At 33.9% G+C, this 21,734-nt stretch overlaps 1 protein-coding gene across 1 annotated transcript in view; it reads right to left on the reverse strand.

Moving 5' to 3' along the window:
* Positions 1–21,734, reverse strand: part of LOC140447199 (uncharacterized) — a 717,844-nt gene that overhangs the window by 240,606 nt on the left and 455,504 nt on the right. Inside the window, exon 3 of the mRNA XM_072539712.1 lies at positions 13,913–14,048. Coding sequence (XP_072395813.1) covers positions 13,913–14,048 — 136 coding nt within the window. The remainder of the gene's footprint in view (positions 1–13,912; positions 14,049–21,734) is intronic.

The following is a 21,734-nucleotide window of genomic DNA, read 5'->3' on the forward strand; positions in this document are numbered from 1 at the left end:
TTCCTTTGGAGATCCAGCGCACACTGCAATGGAGAAGTAACTCTCCATCTTGCTCCGTTTCTTCCGCGAACAGTTCTCGAAATTGTCGTCGATTCAATGCCCGAGCTCGTATTTTGTTAATGCAGCGTGTTACAGGGTCAACAACAGATGACATGTTTAGGTCCTTGGCACAAAGAGCTTCCTGGTGAATAATACAATGGTACTTAAAAACTTTTCTTCCCAAATAGTTTTCCAGTAATGTAACAAACCCCTTTAGTCTACCAACCATGCAAGGAGCTCCATCTGTACAAACACTATCTAATTTTGACCATTCAACTTTGTTGACTTCGATTAGGTTTTTAAGCTGTTGAAAAATGTCATCTCCTGTTGTTGTGACTAGTTGGCGCAAATCCAGAAGCTCTTCGGCATTTTCAAAATTATCATTGGTATAACGGACAAAAATGCTTAACTGCGCATTTTCTGTGTTGTCACAACTTTCATCCAACGCTAAAGAAAAGAATTTGCAGGATTTTAATCCACTTATAATTTGGGAAACAACATCCTGGCCCATATCATCTATACGGCGCATGACTGTATTTCGGGATAATGCAATATTATCGACCATATTTTTGATCTTTACATCTCCCACATTTTTAGCAAATATTGCCAGACTATTTTTAATTATCTCCTCTCCATCAGAGTAGGCTTTTTTCTTCCGGGCTAACAGCAGAGAAAGTTCATATGATGTTTTAACCATAGTTTCCATTTCATCACTTCTCTTCTGAAACAGTGACTGTTGGCTGGCTAGGGTTTTCTTTTTTTTTTCAATAAAGTCGGCTCGCAAATGTGAACCAATAGGATATTTGTTGCTGAAGTCCTTATGCAGTTGTTTATAATGTCGTTCCAGGTTAAATTTTTTCGGAACTGCTACAGACAATCCACATATCAAACAAACAGGCTTTGAAGTATTACGATTAGTAAATAAAAATTGTTCTTCCCAAGCAGGTTGAAAATCGCGAATTGCAATATCATCTTCGTATTTTCGTTTTGAAGTCGAAGGCTTACTCGTGGACATATCGAACAAATACTTTTAAAATTTTAAAGAAACAATGCGCGATGACAAAATGTGCACATACAACGGGGCAGTTTAAAATAAACTAAGCAAGGGTAACGCAGTCCTATTGCACATTACGACAGCTAGGATCACGTGCACCAATCGCAGCAATATCGCTCGCCAGAGGATGCAATGATGCCGCATCCATCGTAACTTCCGTAAACCTTCCAAGTTTCTTCTTATTATTTTTTGTTTTTCAAGTTTTAATTTTTTTGAAAGTGTTCCAAAACGCTACGCGTGCCACTGATAGGACTCAATCGTGCCACAGAGTGGCACGCGTGCCGCGGGTTGGCCATCCCTGATGTAGGGTAAAGTCGAAGTAAAAAAGGGTCCTGGAAGACGACAAATATCCTGACTGAAAAACATTCGCGACTGGACCGGGTTAAACACACAGACACTCTTAAGAAAAGCAGCAGATAGAGACAAATTTGAAATGGTTATAGCCAACCTTCATTAGTGGAGATGGCACTAGAAAAAGAAGAAGTTGCCTTTTGGTAATTTACGCTTATGAAATTTTGACAAAATCACTTGACTGACGTTTCGTGATTTAACTGTCAAAATGTAATTCCCGAAAATTGCCAGGCAACAAACTTTCATACCAGTCGAAAATATTACAGGCAAAATTTTCTCTCTTATGATTGTATACGAAAATATTCTCATAATAAATAAATTGTAGCAGCATAAAATACCAAATTACGTTAATAAATCGATATAATACTATTATTTACATTGCTGTAGAAAACAATTATTTTAAAACGGAAAAGCGGCTGCAACAAAAATTTCCTATTAATCAAAATTTTAGCAATTTGCAAAATGATTTATCCGAAAGCGGTTAACGAGACAAAAATTATGGAGCCACTTTCCAACGTATGTGAATATCGAATCGGCCATTTACGTGCTATACTCGATTAAAAAATTGCAGCGAAATTCGTTTAGTCGAGTGATATTTATTCGTGCTTCGCAACAGAATCGACACAATGAAATATGCGATTGTCAAACGAAATACGATCGCTTCTGTATTAGATTTTAAACTCTAAAGTGCACTGTTAGATAGAAAACAATACGGTGAGTAATATCGCGGTAACTCAATTTATGATGTTTACTTTATAATAGGTAACCAGATAATGTTGCCGCAGAGCATCTTACTTTATTAGTGGATTCAATAGAATATTCCAATATTTAGATATTAACGGCTGAATGAAATTGAGTAACTAATCCGGTTAAGTATCAATGGTATGGAAACGTGGACTTTGAAAAAAACATCTATCAACAAACTTGAAGCATTTGAAATGTGGTCATTAAGAAGAATGATGCGCATACCTTGGGTGGATAGAGTTCAAAACGATGACGTCCTTAAGAGAGCCGGCGTGAAAAGAGAACTCTTTAAATTAATTAAAAAACGCAAGATTGGTTACCTTGGGCACATATTGAGAGGAGCAAAATATGAAACAAATTTTAGCTAGCTCATATGAATTCAACCTAACATTACACATGCTGTTTTTTTGAATTTAGACAGGCATATGATACTATAAAAAGAAATAAAGTATATGAAGCACTAGAATATATTAAATTTCCACCAAAAATAGTAAGACTGACTAAAGGCATACTCAATGATACTAAAAGTAAAGTCATGTTAGAAGGACGGGTTTCGGATAGCTTTATCACCAATAGAGGTCTGCGACAAGGTGACCCGTTATTAACAGATTTTTTCAATTTGATCTTAGAGAAGATTTTACGAGAATGTAACATCTACACTAGACGCACAATATATCATCACAGGCATCAATGCGTAGCATATGCATATGATGGTACCTTAATAACAAGGAGACCTGCAGAATTAAGAGAAATCTTTATTAAATTAAGAGAAAACAAAATCTATTGGTGATGAGGGGAAACGAAAATCATCTAGGACAGTCCTTTAAGATACAAAGCCCAAGTAAAGAATATAACTTTGAAGTTGTTAGCCAATTCGATTACTTGGGAGTGACACTAACAAATAGGAACGAAGAAAACCAAGAAATGATACAAAGAATGGCCAAAGGTAGTAAGAGTGCTGGGAGCCTGACTAAGATACTGAGGTCGAAGATAATATCCAGAACAGCAAAAAAACAAATATATACAACAGTTATCCGACCTACAGTACTCTATGCTAGCGAGACCTGGACACTAAATAAAGATATGGAAGTAAAATTAGATAGATAGGAACGAAAAATTCTTAGAAGTATATACGGAGGTGTAAAAGAGAGCGAAGAAGAACGAATGAAGAAATAATGCAAATATATGGGCAACCAAAAATAACAAGACTCGCTAAAATTCAAAGATTAAGATGGCTCGGACATATAGCAAGAATGAAGGAAGAAAGAGTTCCCAATGAATTAATAAACAAGGAGGCTGGTACAAAAAGAAAAAGAGGCCGCCTCCGAAAAAAATGGCTGGAGTCGGCAAAAGAAGATCTGAAGTCGCTGCGGGTACAAGATTGGAAAAACTTAGCACAAGATAGAAAGAAATGGAAGAAAACCGTTAAAGCCTTAGGCCCTTGAGGCCTGTTGTTATTTTCCAGTTATTTTGTACCAATACATCGTATGTTTTCTTTTCGTTGTATGGTATTTTTAGTAACATTAAAAAATGCAGTATCTACCTACTAAGTTGTTCTTTTATATCAGAAGTCTTGCTGTAGTTTTTTAAAGTGGCCTGACTGTTGGAAAGCTAATGATATAGCTTTTCGAGAATACGACGAGATAGATTTTAGCCTTTCTACAGAGGCAATTTATATAGCACCACCGGATCCGGCTACTCTGGCGGATGAGGATTCCTGAAATGTGGACGAGGGCGGAGATTTCGACAATTTAAGCAAACGTCAGCTACTAGCCGATGCAGAAGTTGGAACTTCTGATGGAATTATACTAGGAGAAGAAATTCCTATTTAACAGTTAAAATCGACAGAAGGTACCATTTCTTTGGCAAATGATATTGATATTACACCTGCCCATATGGTATATTCAAAAGTTCCTGAATTCCGGGATTGGATTTCGGGAGATTTTACATTTAACGAGAAACAATTTCTTAAGTCAGAATATACACTGTTTGAAAACAAATCAGTTATTATTATGTTCGAAATGTTCATAGATGAAGAAATCATTTTATTCCTGGTAAAGGAAACAAACCAATATGCTACTCTTAAGAATCTACCTGACCCAGGAGTCTCGCCAGAGGAAATGAAATGTTTCATTGCTATATTGATTCTTAGTGGTTATAATAGTCTTTCTAGCAAGCATATGTATCGGGAGCAAAGTATTGACACTAGAAACAAACTTGTATATAATGCTATGAGATTCAACAGATTTGAGCAAATTTTGATAAGAGTGATAAGCTCTGGAAAATACATCCATTTATAAATAAAGTGAAGGACAGATTCAGAAAGTATTTTGTTCCTGAAAAAGATCTTAATGAATGACTATTATAGAACAGAAAACAACTATCTCGGGAATCAGAACTAAATTAACTTCAAGATGTCAAGTCGATATACCAGGTATTAGCAGTTAGCACAACTTCAACTAAGTACTATTACATTTAAGATAAGTAATTTTGTAAGAGTGTACAGTAGTGTTTTAAATAAATTTACCGTACGATACCATAAGTGAAGCTTATTTATTACACTCTGTATTCTCATTTATTTTTATGTTTTTTAATAAAACTGCGAAAAAATAATCTGAACACTAATGGGTTAATTAAATGGATTTTTGTTGATCTATATTATGACCTACAGGAAATCTACAGGATCTACTCGATTGTCTATGGTGATTTTATGAAATACTGCAGTTGCTACTATTCTAATACTAATATCATCGTTTACGTACCCTGTTTTGCCTTTCCAAAACATTATATCTTTTTTGGAAAGACAGGCACACATTTTTAGAACGGTTTTGGAGAATATTGTCATGTCACAGAAACTGACTATTAAAAACTCTCTTTGTAGGATTGTTTAATATAATCATCTTCCAAATAGGTTAAAAGACATATAGTCTAACTAGACTACAAAACTAAGTTTTCTAAAAATAAAAAATATTATATTATATTTTTCACCTATGAAGACCGCTTTGCAATTAAATGCTGGAACTTTATTACTAGCGGACCAGATAAGCGGCGATATATTTTACTGCTCTGTTGTTTCAATCAGCATTGCTCAACAAGTTATCGTTTATTGGTTTTAATATTTTATTGTAATAGTACGAATACAAAATATTTATTTAAACAGTGAATTTATTACATGTTAATTTTTTTTTTAATTTCTTCTGACGTATCGTATAATATAGGTTTACCCAATAATCAAAGTTATGCCTTTACAAGAACATATTATTTGAAAAAAAAAGGAGTAAATACCATGTGTCATAATAATTGTAATCTCCTTTTTACACACTTTAAAAATTTTTTAGTAGTGTATTTCTTAAATCCACACAATCATTGAAAAATGATTCATGCTGTTTAAAAATATCTTTCTGTTAAGGACACTGTCATCGACAAAATAGATCAAATTCAAACGTCATCATATTTCTCTTCTGTTTATCGTTAAAAATTAATTGATGGTCGTGGGTTGTATTGGTGTTATTTAATAATTTAACAAAACACATAATCAGCAAAAATCTTATTTAAAACATGCGAATGGTTTTTGCAATCACAATCAATGCAGTGTTTATGCTTGTTTAGCATTGGCTGTTAAATAATTTTTGTTTGATTGTTTCGTCTGTTGTACAACCCTCGTCCTTTTTAGGGTGTAGTAGTTTTATATAAGTACCTATTTTTTATAGTAGTGTAGTGAAGCAGTACTTTAAAGCAAAATGAGTAATTTGGAAGAAAATAAAATACAGTTGAAACGTAGATCTCTAGAAGAACGGCGTTTAGTTCTAAAAGTCGAAAGTTATTTAAATTTGGAAAAAAAATATTATGGGTCCATTGACATCTGTTATGGCAGTCCAGAAACGCACTTGCGTTGTTTGCGGGATCTCAGAGAGGACATTTTAAAGAATTAATAACATGAGTGAGGATGAAATAGATAAAGTAAGCAAGAGAAATCGTCTACATCCAAAAACTTTAGATTTGCAAAAGACAATTGAACTTATTAATTAAATTAAAAATATTATATATAATATGTATAAAGCCAAAGAACATGCTAACAGTTAGTGCTGTGTTACAAAAAAGAAAAGACAAGGAACTGTGTGATATTAGTTCAACAAGTTTGTGGAGAGTGCTGGAACATTTAGGTTTTCGATATAAAAAGACAAATAATAGACAAGTATTGTGTGAATTCTCTAATGTTGTTTCAAAACGGTGGCATTTTTTAAGAAAATACATGAACAATAAAACGTCTGATAGTCCGAGGCAAGTTGTATTTTTATATGAAACTTGGATTTTCACTAAAGGAAATATGTCAAAATCAATCAACCTCGAAATGTTATCGTTCTAGTCGTTCCGGTAATGGTAAACGCTCCATTTTACTTCATGCAGGAAATGATGAGGGTTTTATTCCTGACGCTAGTTTAATTTTTTCGTCCACAAAGAATACAGGTGATTACCATGGAAATTAGGATGCAAATATTTTTAAAGGATGGTTTGAAAAAAAATTGTTAAAAAAAATTGGAGCGACCATCCATAAGAGTGTTGGATAATGTATCCTACCACTCAAGAGTAGAAGAGAGATTTCCTTCAAGAAGCTGGACAAAAGAAGAAATAAAGTTGTGGTTGACAGAAAATAAAATTTATCACAGTGACATATTTTTAAAAGTCGATTACCTTCAAAGGTGTGGAGAGCACAAAATTAAAAAAAAAATTGTTAACGACTAAATGGCTCTTTAATATGGCCATGAAAATCTTCGACTTCCGCCCTACCATTGCCACTATAATGCAATTGAATTGGTTTGGGATATAGCGAAAAATTTTTATGATAAACATGCATCCAAAACAACAGATGTCGCTAGCGTTCTTAGTTTCGAAAGAATCGCTAGAACAAATAAAGGTCTTTTCAGACCGAGCGAGTTATACAGGAGGTCCGGCCTCTAATTGTTCGGATATACAATTCAGATAGTGACTACTCTGATAGTGAAATATCAGACAGTGAATAGGACAAATCGTTTGCTAAAAAGAAGTAACAAAAAAGTGTTTCGGGAATTCAATTCGGACTTTGTGGTAAGTTTTAGTTAAACGATAAAGAACTTTCGGTCTAATTAGTGGACTGCATACTCTTAATAGCATTGTTATTCATTACTGGACTACACGTGTTTAAACATTTTGTTTTGCTGAAAACTCGGAAGTGATTTAGTGTCAATTTGTTTCAAGGTTATATTTAATACAGTGTCTGCAGAAAGTAAATTCTTGGATGTATTTTATTCAAATTTGGACATACCAGCAACTTGGCAAGTATTTTCCAATTTAACTGCATGCAAAACCATCCGTATAATTTTCACTCTACGCAAAATAGAGACTTATAGAGACCTTGATGAACATTTGATGTCGAGAAATAATTTCGAGTATTCGAAGTATTCCGTCCCACTTGTTTTAACACGCCCTGTATATACCTATTATATTCATTTTATTTGCCTGTGATACAGTAGTATCCAATATTATTAGTAAACATAAAATACAGAAAATTAAATATTTTTACTTTTCAAGCGATCGGAAATAAATATTAACGCCCCACTGTTTGAGGCCCACTGATCATCTTAATTACATATCGGCCGTCAGAGGGTAAAAGGAGTTTAGCCATAATTTCTTTATAGCTTTTTAAAGTAAACATTTCTAGTTAATGTACAAAAAAGTACCGTTCTAATTACATAAAGAAGTAGCATCATGCTAATCTTTTATATGGATTATTTTCATTTCAACTAGTTCGTAAGCAATCACTTCAAAATGTTTTTTAGTCAGTTTTGTTTCGAAATTACGAGTAGATAGTCTACAGAGTTCGTGCTTTTAATCCGGGAAACAGTTTACCTCCATTTAGAAGAAAATCTAATTTCTTTCAGAGTATTCAGCATTTCAAATGAAATACAAAACGAAATAGAAAATTCCAGTTTAGGCTTCGAACTTTTGTATACAATTCAATTAGGTTCATGTAAATTGAATGGGTATTAGCTTGTAATGCACAGAAATCCAAACAGAATAAACATAGGTGTTTGGCTGTTTCTAAAAGAATATAATTCCGCTTACATGTAGAAAGTATTTTAAGTGTTTTTTAAACTTCACTTAAACGTGAAATTTGTGAACGTGGTTAGAATTATTATTTTTTATCTGTTGATAAAATAATATTCTAATATATGATATGATTAAGCTGACTTTAATTAATTAATTAAAATAATTAGTTACTTTAATTATTAATTATAAAGCAAATCAAATGTAATAATTCAAAATTCAAAATTCTCAGGACTCATTTATCATATCAATTACGTTTATTTCGGGCTTCTAGTATTTCTCAGTTGCTTGCTTTATCTAGGATAAACAAGGAAAATAAATTGCCAAATGAATCTAATTGTCAAGAAAAAGAATCTATAATTTTGATATCTCCTTTTTGAACAAATTTATGTAATTTGGTGTCGTTGCAGATGCGGTCGTAGCATTTGCGATCACGGCTATTTTCGTTGCATTTGCGGTCATACAAAAATATGTTGATTTTATCGTTGCACGTGCGGTCATTGCCTAATAAACAAATAATATTTTTACCTTTTTCTACTACTATCACTATCAAGTTTATGCTCCTACGGCAGATAAAGATGACAACGATATAGAACTATTTTACCATGATTTGAAACAAGTCTAAAATCAATGAAGAAACATCACACCACAATAGTAATGGGCGGCTTCAATGCCAAAGTTGGCCAGGGAAGAGTGGATGGATATGTGGGGGAATATGGACTAGGAAATAGAAATGAACGTGGTGACCGTTTGATACAATTTTGCCAGATGGAAGAATTTGTAATAGCTAATACGCTAATACACTTAAGTCGGAAACTGGCGACCGTACGATGCGAAGAGACCAAGAGGAAGACCTCAAATGCGCTGGAGCGACGATATCAAAAGAGTCGCAGGACCAATGTGGAAACGCCTAGCACACAACAGGGATGAATGGCGAGAAATGGGAGAGGCCTTTATTCGACAATTCGGATAGAAAAAAGGGCTAAAAAAAAAAAAAAAAAAAAAAAAATACACTTTTTAAGCTACCAAAAAGAAGATTGTATACATGGAAATCTCCGGGTGATACAACGAATAGAATATTTCGAAATCAAATTGACTTTGTCCTCATTAGACAAAGATTTCGTAATTCTATACTGTCTGCCAAAACTTACCCTGGAGCAGACATTGGTTCAGACCACAACCCTATAGTAGTCACATTACGAACAAAATTGAAACTGGTTAAAAAACCCACACAAAGTAGAATTGATATTAAGGATAAGGGAACCACAAACAAAGGAACAAACTGTAAAAACTCTTACTGAAAATCTACGTAATGCCCAAGAACTGAATAAAAGTAGTTATAACATTGATCAGAAATGGAAAAATATAAAAGTAGCAATTATTAAAACAGCAAATGAAAACTTAAAACCAAAGAAAAGACAACATAAAGACTGGATGAAAGAAAATCATTCAAAACCAAAAATCCAATTAAATATAATGAACCTAATCGATTAATTAAAAAGAGAATAAAAGAAGCTAAGGAGGGCATGTTACATGAGCAGTGCCAAGAACTAGAAGAAATTGAGAAAAAAATATGACTTTTTAACATGCATAAAAGAATTAAAGAATTAACAGGAATGAGAAAAACACTTCAAACTAGGCAACTAAGAGATGAAAGTGGTACACTTATAACAGATATAAACCAAAAAATGCAGAGATGGGCACAATATATAGCACAACTTTTTGAAGACAAAGAGAGAACAGAAGCACCAAAAGAATTTAAGGATGATACTGGGTCTGACATTATAAGAGAAGAAATTGATTATGCAATGAAACAAGTTAAAGGTGGTAAATGCCCCATGCCTGATGAAGTTCCTATCGAATTACTCAAAATTGTGAATACTGAATCTATTGATCTTCTTTTATATTTATTCAATGCCATATATAGAACAGGTAGGTATAATACCTAAAGAATGGCTCCAATCAACATTCATACTGCTACCCAAAGAAGCCAATGCAAAGGAGTGCAATGAACATCGCACCATAGCCTTAATGAGTCATGTCTTGAAATTGTTTTTAAAAGTAGTTCACAATAATAGAATACATAAGAAATTAGATGAAGGCATAAGTAATACACAAATGGGATTTAGGAAAGAACTGGGAACACGAGATGCACTGTTTGCAGTAAGTGTTCTTTCGCAGAGATGCTTAGATATAAATCAGGAAGTATATGCCTATTTCATTAATTTTGAGGAGGCAGTTGACAGAGTGCAGCATAATCGGCTTAAAGAAATTTTATTAAATAAAAACATAGACAGTAGAGACATTAGAATCATATGTAACCTCTATTGGAACCAAACAGCAAAAGTGAAAGTTGAAAATGAACTAACCGAGGATATCCAGATTCGCCGTGGGGTCCGCCAAGGGTGTATTTTATCACCCTTGTTATTTAATTTATACAGTGAAGCCATCTCAGAATTAGCGCTTGCCGAGGTCAGTGAGGGCCTTATAATAAACGGTGAACCACTTAATAACATAAGATATGCTGACGACACCGTCCTTCTGGCAGGAACACTAGAAGAACTGCAACACCTTGCTGAACAACCAAATACATATTGCAACGATTATGGACTAAAAATAAATTTGAAAAAAACCAAGTTCATGGTATTTACAAAAGCACAAAACATCAAAGTTAAGCTAGTACTAGATAATACAGAAATTGAACAAATATCTTCGTACAAATATCTTGGAGCATGGATCACAGAAGATACTGATTAGACAAAAGAAATAAGATGCCGCATTGAAATTGCACGGTCAACTTTTAATAGAATGAGAAAACTTTTTTGTAATCGCGATATCAATATATCGCTCCGAATAAGAATGCTTCGATGTTATATTTTCTCTACCCTTTTGTATGAGGTTGAAGCTTGGACACTTAAAAAATCCAACATTAAAAACCTAGAAGCATTCGAAATGTGGTGTTACCGACGTATTTTAAAAATATCATGGATGGATCGCAAAACAAACGAACAAGTTCTCGAACAACTAGGAAAACAATGCGAAGTATTAAATTCCATAAAAATCAGGAAATTGGAATACTTGGGGCACATCATGAGAGGTGAAAAATACGAACTACTAAGGAATATAATGCAGGGAAAAATCAAAGGCAGAAGAAGCGTAGGAAGACGTAAAATCTCGTGGCTACGCAATCTCCGTGAATGGTTTGGATGCAGTTTATTTGAACTATTCAGGCACGTAACCAACAAAATTATAATTGCCAGAATGATTTCCAATCTCCGATAGAAGCGGAACTTAAAGAAGAAGACTACTATCACATGAATAATTCTATAACCAAATTTTTGTAAGATTTAAATTATATTTACCACAGATGTTGATAAGAGCAGAAGGTGTTTACTAATAATTTTATTACGACAAAAAGTATTTTGATATAAAAAAATTGCTTCTTTTGAGAGTTTAGTGGGATTATGTGCATTATTTAAAAAAAAATGAAGGTAGTTGAGTTAATAAACTTTAGTGTCACATAAATAAAATATTGTTCTGAAGCTATTTCTTTGTGGCATCTTATGCAATTTACTATTTTAATGGGAAATAAGCCACAATTTATGTTGAAAATTAAATTTATTGACTGATTAAACTGGTAGTTGCATCCATGCAGTCTAACATGTGGGAAAACAGTTTTGAAAGCATGAATAATCATCTTCAAAATCAAGCATCACTGTTGTTGTTATCCATCCGCCTAGTTTTTTTTAAGTATTATAAACAGCCTTCCATACGTTTTCATTAACACAGAAACAAATCTTGTTTCGTCATGCATGGTATATATTTGTGTACACTGTTTGAAGAAGCTCGTAAATGTACCGTCGACAAAAAAATCTGTTTTTGTTGCTAACGTTTCCTTTGCTTTCGAAGTCGAAAAACATAAAATTCTTTTCTCTCCTTCAGTGTCGTTAAAACACAAAAAACTCTGACCATCTTCTCATGTCAACATTTCCAGTGGGATATCTATTTCAATAGACTGGTCCGACACCAGTTTGTAAATGTCCTGAACAACAAAGTGTAGACTTACGTGAGGCATATAAAGGAATTTCACTCACAATATCGAGTCCTTTTGTAGTACAAAGTTTTAGTTTAATTGTATATACTGTACGCCGTGATATTTTCAAGGCAGCAGCTACCCTCTTAAATTAAAAACAATTTTATGATAGGTAAATTATTAAACAACATACACTTCATTACAATACCTCTTGAACACAAGCCAAAGATGCCAATAAGGATCCTACGTTCCTTTTCCAACTCAAAATATTTATACAAATTCAGCACAAGTTGCTGGGATTGAGAATTTAATGTATTTCCAGGCATACTCTAAAAATAAAAACCTTAAAAAAATATGCTGTTTGATATTTGTTTGATATTTATGACAACAAATAATGTTTTATATCGATCCGTTAGACAGAGTTTTAGCCAGATTCAGAAATGATACGTCAAATTAAAGAAAATTTAACTGCAAAATTTATACTACATCAAGGAATCCAACACTAAGTGAACAGTTAGTCGTTATAACAGTTTTCTTTTTGAGAAAATTTATAAACTCAAGGCTCGAATATGTAATGGAAAATTAAACAATATGAATATAATTTTTGTAAACACCACAACACTGTGAAGTTCTTCTTCTTCTTTATCTTTCGTTTTATGGCCTCCACCTCTTAGGTACGTGGCCAGCTCATGTATATATTTTCAATTCAATTATAGAACGGAATTTTCCTCACAGAGATTCTGGAAATAACCATATTCTCTTCAACTATTTTGGACAATTTATAATGGATATTCTAAAATAATTCTATATGTCATTAATGATATAGATTATTCTTGTTCCATCAATTAAGCTATTTAAGGTATATCCGGAATTTGGCATCTTGGACAGGATCAGTGGTTAAAGGATAGGTTAGGTTGGGTATTTATTTATATTTAACTTACATTTTAATTTGGAAAATATTGATAAACTTACCAATCGTTTTCAAGGTTTTAGCATTGATATTGTGGAAAATATTTTGTACTGAAATGGGCGTTAGGCATCCATCTTTAATAAGTTTTTGATATAAATCAAATAGTGGTGTCTTATTGAAAGGACACTCTAGCAAGCTGTGTATTATAATTCCTATTTGCCCACACTCACAAAAGGGGAATCAATACAGTTATTTTTAAATAGATGATCTGGCGCCAAACAATGTCCTGTACCTAATAATTATTGTCAGGTGTCTACGGTCTACAAAAGCAAACTTATAAAACCATGGTTTTATAGAGAATTCGCTTTGACATTGTTGGTACCACTTTCCCTTTTGTTTAAACTGTTTAAGCTAATCAAGTTTAAATTCATTTATTAGTGTTTGAGTAATAAATGAAAGATAGTCCACACTGTGAAGTTGACAATAAACAGGTTCAATGATGAGAATTTATCACAGACTGTTGTTATATTACTGTCTTTGTCTGATGTATTATTAAATGTTGGACAAGCGACTTAATTTCAACATTTTATATTCTGTGAGTAGAAATGAGACAAAATTTAAAAATAGTTCGTGAATAATTTCATACATGCACAAAGATACAGTGAACGAACTGTATATAATATATTATTCTACTTACCGATCACATACATATATCCAGATTGCATCAAAGTATAAAAGTTCGGAGCGTCCGATGATACTTCACATTTGTATCGACCGGTTACTTCTGGCTGTACATTCTTCAAGACCAAATTGTTTGGTGTGCTCTTTATTTCCTGCAAGAAAACAAATTGAAAATTGGTAACTGTAGTTCATAACAATAAAAGATACTCTTGTCCTTTTATGTTATACTAACATGCGTTGCGGTATCCTTTTTAAAAGTTGAATTATTTGAAATATTATGTATAATATATTATTTTATATTTTGTATTATACATAATATATCATACAGTGTGTAAAAACCAAATGGAATGAATTCATTATTTAGGTTACTGTATATATTTATAAAAAATCCCGAAACACGTCAAATTTAAATTATAACTTGACATTCTTTAACGTGAAAATGACCCCCACCTTCAACCCCTTTAGAATGACAGGTACAACCCCCAATTTTTAAAATAGGAAGTATAGGCTTGTGATATATCGTTTAAGAGGTCTTTTTATTCTCCATTTAAAAATGTTGTCGCTTTCAAGTTTATTAAGATTAATTAACATAAAATAAATTAAAATCATGTGGTTACCGAAATTCGCTACAATACAATCAAAAACTAAAATGTAATGCAAAACGTAATAAAATGTAAAACACGAAAAAGAACTATGAATGTTAATGAAGTAGATGTTCAAAATGTTCACCGCGAACGTCTTGGTAAACATCCTAATCTAAAATAAAACTGTCTTCTAACATTATCTAACATAACAGGCGTGATCGACCTAATCGCAAGCGGTATTCGTTCTTTTAAGTCATTTAAATCAGAAGGTTTAGTTTTGTACACATGGCTCTTTACATATCCCCATAAAAAGAAATCTAATAATGTAAGATCAGGTGATCGCGCTGGCCATTCAATCGATCCTCGCCTCCCTATCCACCGATTAGGAAATATTGTATCGAGGTGCTGCCGGACATTAAGTTGGGAATGTGGTGGGGCTCCATCCTGCTGAAACCACATCGTATTCGCTGGAACTTGAGGGTTTCCTGGATCAGGATATAAATTTGCCAACGTTGGAATGACATCATTTTGAAGTAGTGCCAAATAATTGTTGCCATTCAAGTTGCCCCCAATGAAAAAGGGACCAATGATATTGTTTCCTACAATCCCTGCCCAAACATTAACCTTTTGAGGGTATTGAGTGTGTTCTTCTCTCATCCAGTGAGGATTTTCCGTGGCCCATTAGCGGCAATTTTGCCGATTAGCATGACCATTAAATGAAAAAGAACACTCATCAGAAAACATAACGTCTTCTAATTGGATATTGTTATCCAACATGTCTATCATTTGCTCACGAAAAAAAGTTCTCCTATCAAAATCGTCTTCCATGAGCTCCTCAGTAGGTATCATCTTATAGGGATGCAATTTATTTTCTTTTAATATGTTTACTATCGATGTATGGCTAGCATTGAATGTAGTGGATGCCTGTCTACTCGATGTATGTGGATTTTCCTGAAACTCAAGCAACACATCTAATTTGAGTTCATCACTCAGTGCATTGGCAGCTGCTTTTTTTCTCTGCCTTACATGACCAAACTCGCGAAACTGCTTGTCTATTTTACTTATTGTTCCTTGGGATATAGGCGGTAAATTAGGAAGTTTCTCATGAAATAGGTGAGTTACTTCCTGTTGTGTTCGGGTGTTATCTCCGTAACCAATCATTTGTAAAACTGTTATTTTATGCATTTCCGTTAATCTAAACATTTTTCAGAATTGAACTGAACGAACTGTTTACTTAAATTAAAATACTGACAACTTAATACTAATGCCTGTTAAAATAACGTTGCCACGGAAATTCTTTAAAGTTTTTTAATGGTTACCATCTAAAAACCACATTGCTATGGTTTTTGTTCACTTTCTCATTATCAAGACCTAAACGGGAAATAAGTTTTGAGTATATTTTAGCTCATATCGGTAACCTCATGATTTTAATTTATTTTATCTTAATTAATCTTAATAAACTTGAAAGCGACAACATTTTTGAATAAAGAATGAAAAGACCTTTTAAACGATATATCACAAGCCTATACTTCCTATTTTAAAAATTGGGGGTTGTACCTGTCATTCTAATAAGGTTAAAGGTAGGGGTTGCATTTTCACGTTAAAGAATGTCAAGTTATAATTTAAATTTGACGTCTTTTGGGATTTTTTATAACTATGTACAGTAACCTAAATAATGAATTTATTCCATTTGGCTTTTACACACTGTATATAAAATTGGGAAGAAATAAAATTATATATATATATATATATATATATATATATATATATATATATATATATATATATATATATATATATATATATATATATAATTGAAGACACAAAGTAAAATAGAAAAATCATAAGAATATTGGAATATTGAAATAAGAAACGAAGAAGTTCGCGGACGAACCAAAATGAAAGACATCCAGCTTGTGGGAGATTTTTATCAGGTGCGGCCCCCTGCGAATGGAGAATGCTTTCTGGATATTCGTAGCGCCAATGCCAAGTGGGTAGCAGGGATACCTGCCGTGGAACAAAAAATTTACACCTAGCAGTACATATAAAATGCACACCCACAAAAATGGAGTATAATAATTTATGTTAATCTTAAACTATGAGCATTACTTTTTATAAAATTCACGGCCTTTACCACAGTAGTCAAAACCTTGTTTAGGTCGGGACTTAGTCTTTTGGCAGCAAGCATTTCTCGATGAATAATACAGTGTGTTAAAACAATATCACTGTTTTTTCTTTCCCTAGAAAACTTGGCAAGCCTATTTTGTGACCTGTCATTGCCACGGCACCATCAGAGCAAAGTCCTACACAGTCTTTCCAAGAAAGATTTTTAAATGTGAAGTATTCGTCAATGGCTTTAAAAATGTCGAGGTCAGGAACTCCTCAGATAATTTTTTGTTGACTTTATCTATGAATCGTATATAAACAAGAAGAGTAGCTTTATTTTTATCGAATAGCGATGTTAGTTTTGTCTCCTTCCTCTTACGGAAATCTGCATGTTTTCCGGCAAAATTCTTTGCTTTGTTTCAAAGTGTCTAGTTAATTTTGCCGGTCTCATTGCCTCATTACTTAATACCTCCGCACAATCTACACATTGAGGTAACTGGACACCAAATTCTGCAATGAACGTAAATCCACATGCTATATAGTCGGGATTGTATTTACGGTTAGCAGCCTTTCTTTTAGGACCAGTTTGAGTTAATATTGTGCTATCACTGGCAATATTACTAGTATAATAGAACATCCTGCTTTAACGTTCTCACCAAGCAAAAAACACGCACGCTCGTCACCTGAGCACTTTAAAGTTGAGTCAGCACTGAGTCACTGAGTAATGGAGCGCATCGATCAAAGACGCAGAAGGACGCAGTGTCCTGTACCTATACCACAGCTGCCGAAACTAAACGAAGATAACGGAAGTAACTATTCGGCGCGTGAGGGAAAATACGCGGAAGATTGAGATGAATAAACCTGTGTTCAGACGCGTTTGGTCGTCTGGAAACGTTTTGAGTGAAAAAAAAAAAAATTGGCCGATTAATTTACGTCTCAAGAGCCAAGATTTAAATTGATTAATATTTTATGACTGTTCACTTCGCGGACCACAGGTTGAGAATCACTGTTCTAGATGACCTGCTTCCTAGATGACTCTAGCTTAAAAGACTGCATATCTCCTGCCTGTTGTGTGTCCTACCAAGACTGGTCAGAATTTCCACCGATCCGTCGCCTGACAGGTTCTAATAAGTATTGTTTTCTTTATAATTCAATAATTACTTTTATTCAAATAAAAAATGCTGGGCTGTCATAATATTACTCCTAATAATAAAGATGATTACTACTCATATTTGCTGATATTTTAATTTTTGTATTTTTTTTTAACAAATAATTATTTTTCCAACTTTGAATTTAACCCACAATTACCACCAATGTGGTTACAATGCAACTAGCGTTTAAATATTTCATTTGTTAATCGATCGATTAAATATAATAATGAATTATAAATTACAACTTGATTAAATAAATTGAATTTTACATCCACACAGCTTTTTGTTTTCTATCTATTCTATCAAAAGGCCGTTTATTTTATTTATTGTAACCTTTGTATTGAAACGATTTTATATAGATAAAATAAATAAATTACATTTTTTACATGAGACTTTCTTATGGTACATTAATTATTATTAATACATTTTATATTTTATTCAAACATGGCACATTTTTTATCGTATTTACTTGTGTTGAACTGTAATAATAGTCCAGTCATTTGGTGGTTTTACCTGGAAAGTTTTCCGGAAGTATTGAAAGTTGTTTTTTTTATAGATCTATAGATACTTTTTTCGAATTTTAGCTTCGCTACCTCGTATTACGCCACTAGCGTAGCCATATTGAAAAAATGGTGCCTACTAACAGTTTTTTTTATAATATAAGGGGTGCCAAACCATAAAGTTGTAGATGCCACTCGAGCTAAAATACGTTTTTTATAATTAAAACCTTGTATAAGCCGACCTTTACCTGCACTTTTAAAGCACAAGTTTTAAAATGCTCCTACGTTGAATACGCTGAAAGAGAGAGTCAAAACGATGTATGTCTCTTGTCAATTGCTACAAAGAATCTACGCAAAATTGCCAACGAAGGATTTGTGCCTGTAGCGTCCAAAAAAGTTTTTCAGATACACTGAAATAGAAACTAGATAGATAGATAGAATCTTCTTTCTAATCTTTTATTTAAGTTCCCACAAGTTTACACATGTCCCACGTGTGACTTAAAATAGACACAGCTTTAGCAGAAGTAGTAAAAATTGATGCTAAGAAAAGACTAAAAAATCACCACAGGCAAGCTGACAGGGCAGGACAACTAATGAGTAAAGATGGCATAAAATCCAGTGGAAACAATTTAGATATTCAAATGGTTTAATTTTATTTCCAGGAAGTAGACAGTTGTCTTTAGAAACACATTGAAGAAAATGTTACTTTTGAAAAACATGTAATTTTGTGGCCAGACTCTTGTGGCGGGCAAAGCGCAACATCATTTTGATTCTAAAAACGATTTTGAAAACTCATCCTACCATTGAAAAAATTACATTACGCTATCTCTTTCCTGGTCATAGTTTTTTACCCAATGATAGTGATTTTGGATATATTGCAAAGGCCGTAAAATTTCAGCAACGTTTATATATTGATGATTAACTAAACGTGATGAAGAAATCCCGTTAAAATAACCCACTAGTAGTTCACAGAATGAAAAAAGAAGCATTCGTTGGAACAAAGACGTTGGACAATATGATTACAAATCGTAAATCAGACATAGAAAACAGTAAGGTAAGCTTTCTTAAAACAAGAGAAATTGAAATAAGAAAGAATAAACCACTGAGTATTTTTATGAAAACTGATTTTAACTCTAGTGAAGTTGAAGTAGATCTTCACAAGAATCTTCAAAAAGGACGGCCCGTTGCAATGTAATCCCTAAGTAACCATTTGATTTGTCTTTGGCCCACAGGCAAGCCATTTTCTGTGCCTAAGCTTAAAATCTTTAATGCACCTAATACCAAATGATGCAACCTCTGTATAGCTCCCTTTTCAGTAACAATACAGTAGAAGATGACATTGACGAATTTGATGGAGACTTAGACTTTGACATACGAGATGAGTAATGTTTATTTACTATTTTAATAATATTCAGAAAATTGTACCTACTGTTAACACTGAGTTCAAGTTTTTTTTTATATTTTTAATTAATTTCTTAAGTAATATAAAATATTCAAAACAACGACTTTTATTGTATATATATAATAACGGATTTATTACGGCTGTCGCCGCTTCTCCGCCCACAATTTCCATCTTATTCTGTCATATGCAGTTGCCTGTGAATGTCGGTGAAATGCAATTCGAATTCCGCAATTCCATGGGTACACGTAAAGCACTTTTCACCTTACAAGTCCTACTTCAGAGATGCCACGATGTCAGTTGTGATGTCTATATTTGTTTTATTGACTACGCCAAGGCATTTGATCGTTGTCAGCAGCAGAAGATGGTCACCGCACTACAAAGAGTAGGATTGGATGAGAAGGACATTCGGATCATCATGAATTTATACTGGAACCAGCGTGCTCAAGTCAAGGTCGAAGACCAGCTGACCGACCAAGTGAAGATCATGCGAGGTGTGAGGCAAGGATGTGTGCTATCGCCGACTCTTTTCAATATATACTCTGAGGAGATTTTTAATGAAGCCCTCAAAAACCTAGACATGGGAATCCGAGTGAACGGTAAATATATCAATAATATCCGCTACGCCGATGACACTGTGTTACTAGCAACCAGCCTAAACGATCTGCAGGCCTTACTAGACCGAGTGCGAACTGTGAGCGTAACATACGGACTGAACCTCAATATTAAGAAAACTAAATTCATGGTTGTCAGCCGTACAAATTTAGATCCCGGGGCACTAATGGCAGGTAGCGAGGATATTCAGAGACTCAACAGATTCACTTACCTCGGAACTACCCTCAACGTACAATGGGACTACGCTCAAGAGATTAGATCCAGAATTGAAATGGCACGGTCTACATTTATTAAGTTGAGATCCTTGCTGTGCTGCAGTGATCTCAGTTTGGAAACCAAGATGCGGATAGTGAGGTGCTACGTTCTTCCAGTGTTACTATATGGAGTTGAAGCCTGGACACTGACGCAAGCCACTGAAAAACGAATCGAAGCCTTCGAGATGTGGATATATAGAAGGATACTAAAAATATCCTATGTGGACCATGTCACCAACGTTGAGGTCCTACAGCGCATGACAAAAGAAAAAGAAGTGCTTAATTAAATTAAACAACATAAGCTTGAGTACCTCGGCCACGTGATGCGGAACGAAGAAAAATATTGAATTCTTCAACTCGTTATGCAGGGTAAAGTATTTGGCAGAAGAGGACCGGGACGCCGTCGTATCTCGTGGTTGAAAAATCTCCGACAATGGTTTGGGATGACCTCAGCGGAGCTGTTTCGCAGAGCAGTCAACAAAACCATGATAGCCTTGATGATCGCCAACATCCGGACCGGATAAGGCACTGAAGAAGAAGAATGCAGTTGCCCCTTCTAAGTCTCTTGCCGCCATTGCTTCATCAATATCGTTTTACCAACTTCTATGTGGTGGTCCTCTCTTTCTTCTTTCAGAGGGGATCCATTCCAGTACTCTTCTAGGTCATCTGTGCTCTGGCATTCTTTTAACATGTCCGAACCAGATTAATTGTTTTCTTTCTATGATTCTTTGATTTTGTTGTCTTACAAGACTAGGTCACATATTTCATCTGTTCCCACTGAGAGGTATTCACATTTTGTCATATTCATGTTTAGACCTGCCACCTAAAATTCTTCTTGCAGTTTTCTTACCATATAACTAAGATCGTAGCTGTCTTCGGCAATTACTACCTGGTCATCTGCAAAGAAACGTGTATATAGCTTGTTTTCTTCATGCATAACGCTGTCCATTTTATCTTTATATTTCAACTTACTTGGATTTATAAAATAATCACTCTGTGCATATCTGAATAAATACAAAGATAATATTTGTGTACAGGATATTTTACCCATTTTGTCGGCAAAGTAATGTTATTCCTCGATTTAATCGTTTATAGCAAATATTTTCTTTATGAATGAAATACAACTTAATCGCGAACCGCAAACTCAGACTCAAAGCCCAAAATCTCCAAATTCCGAAACCTCCCAAATACAAAGACATTAAGTTATTACAAACTTAAATAAATATTTG

This window comes from Diabrotica undecimpunctata, chromosome 8 (genome assembly GCF_040954645.1).
Source record: "Diabrotica undecimpunctata isolate CICGRU chromosome 8, icDiaUnde3, whole genome shotgun sequence".
Lineage (NCBI taxonomy): Eukaryota > Metazoa > Arthropoda > Insecta > Coleoptera > Chrysomelidae > Diabrotica > Diabrotica undecimpunctata.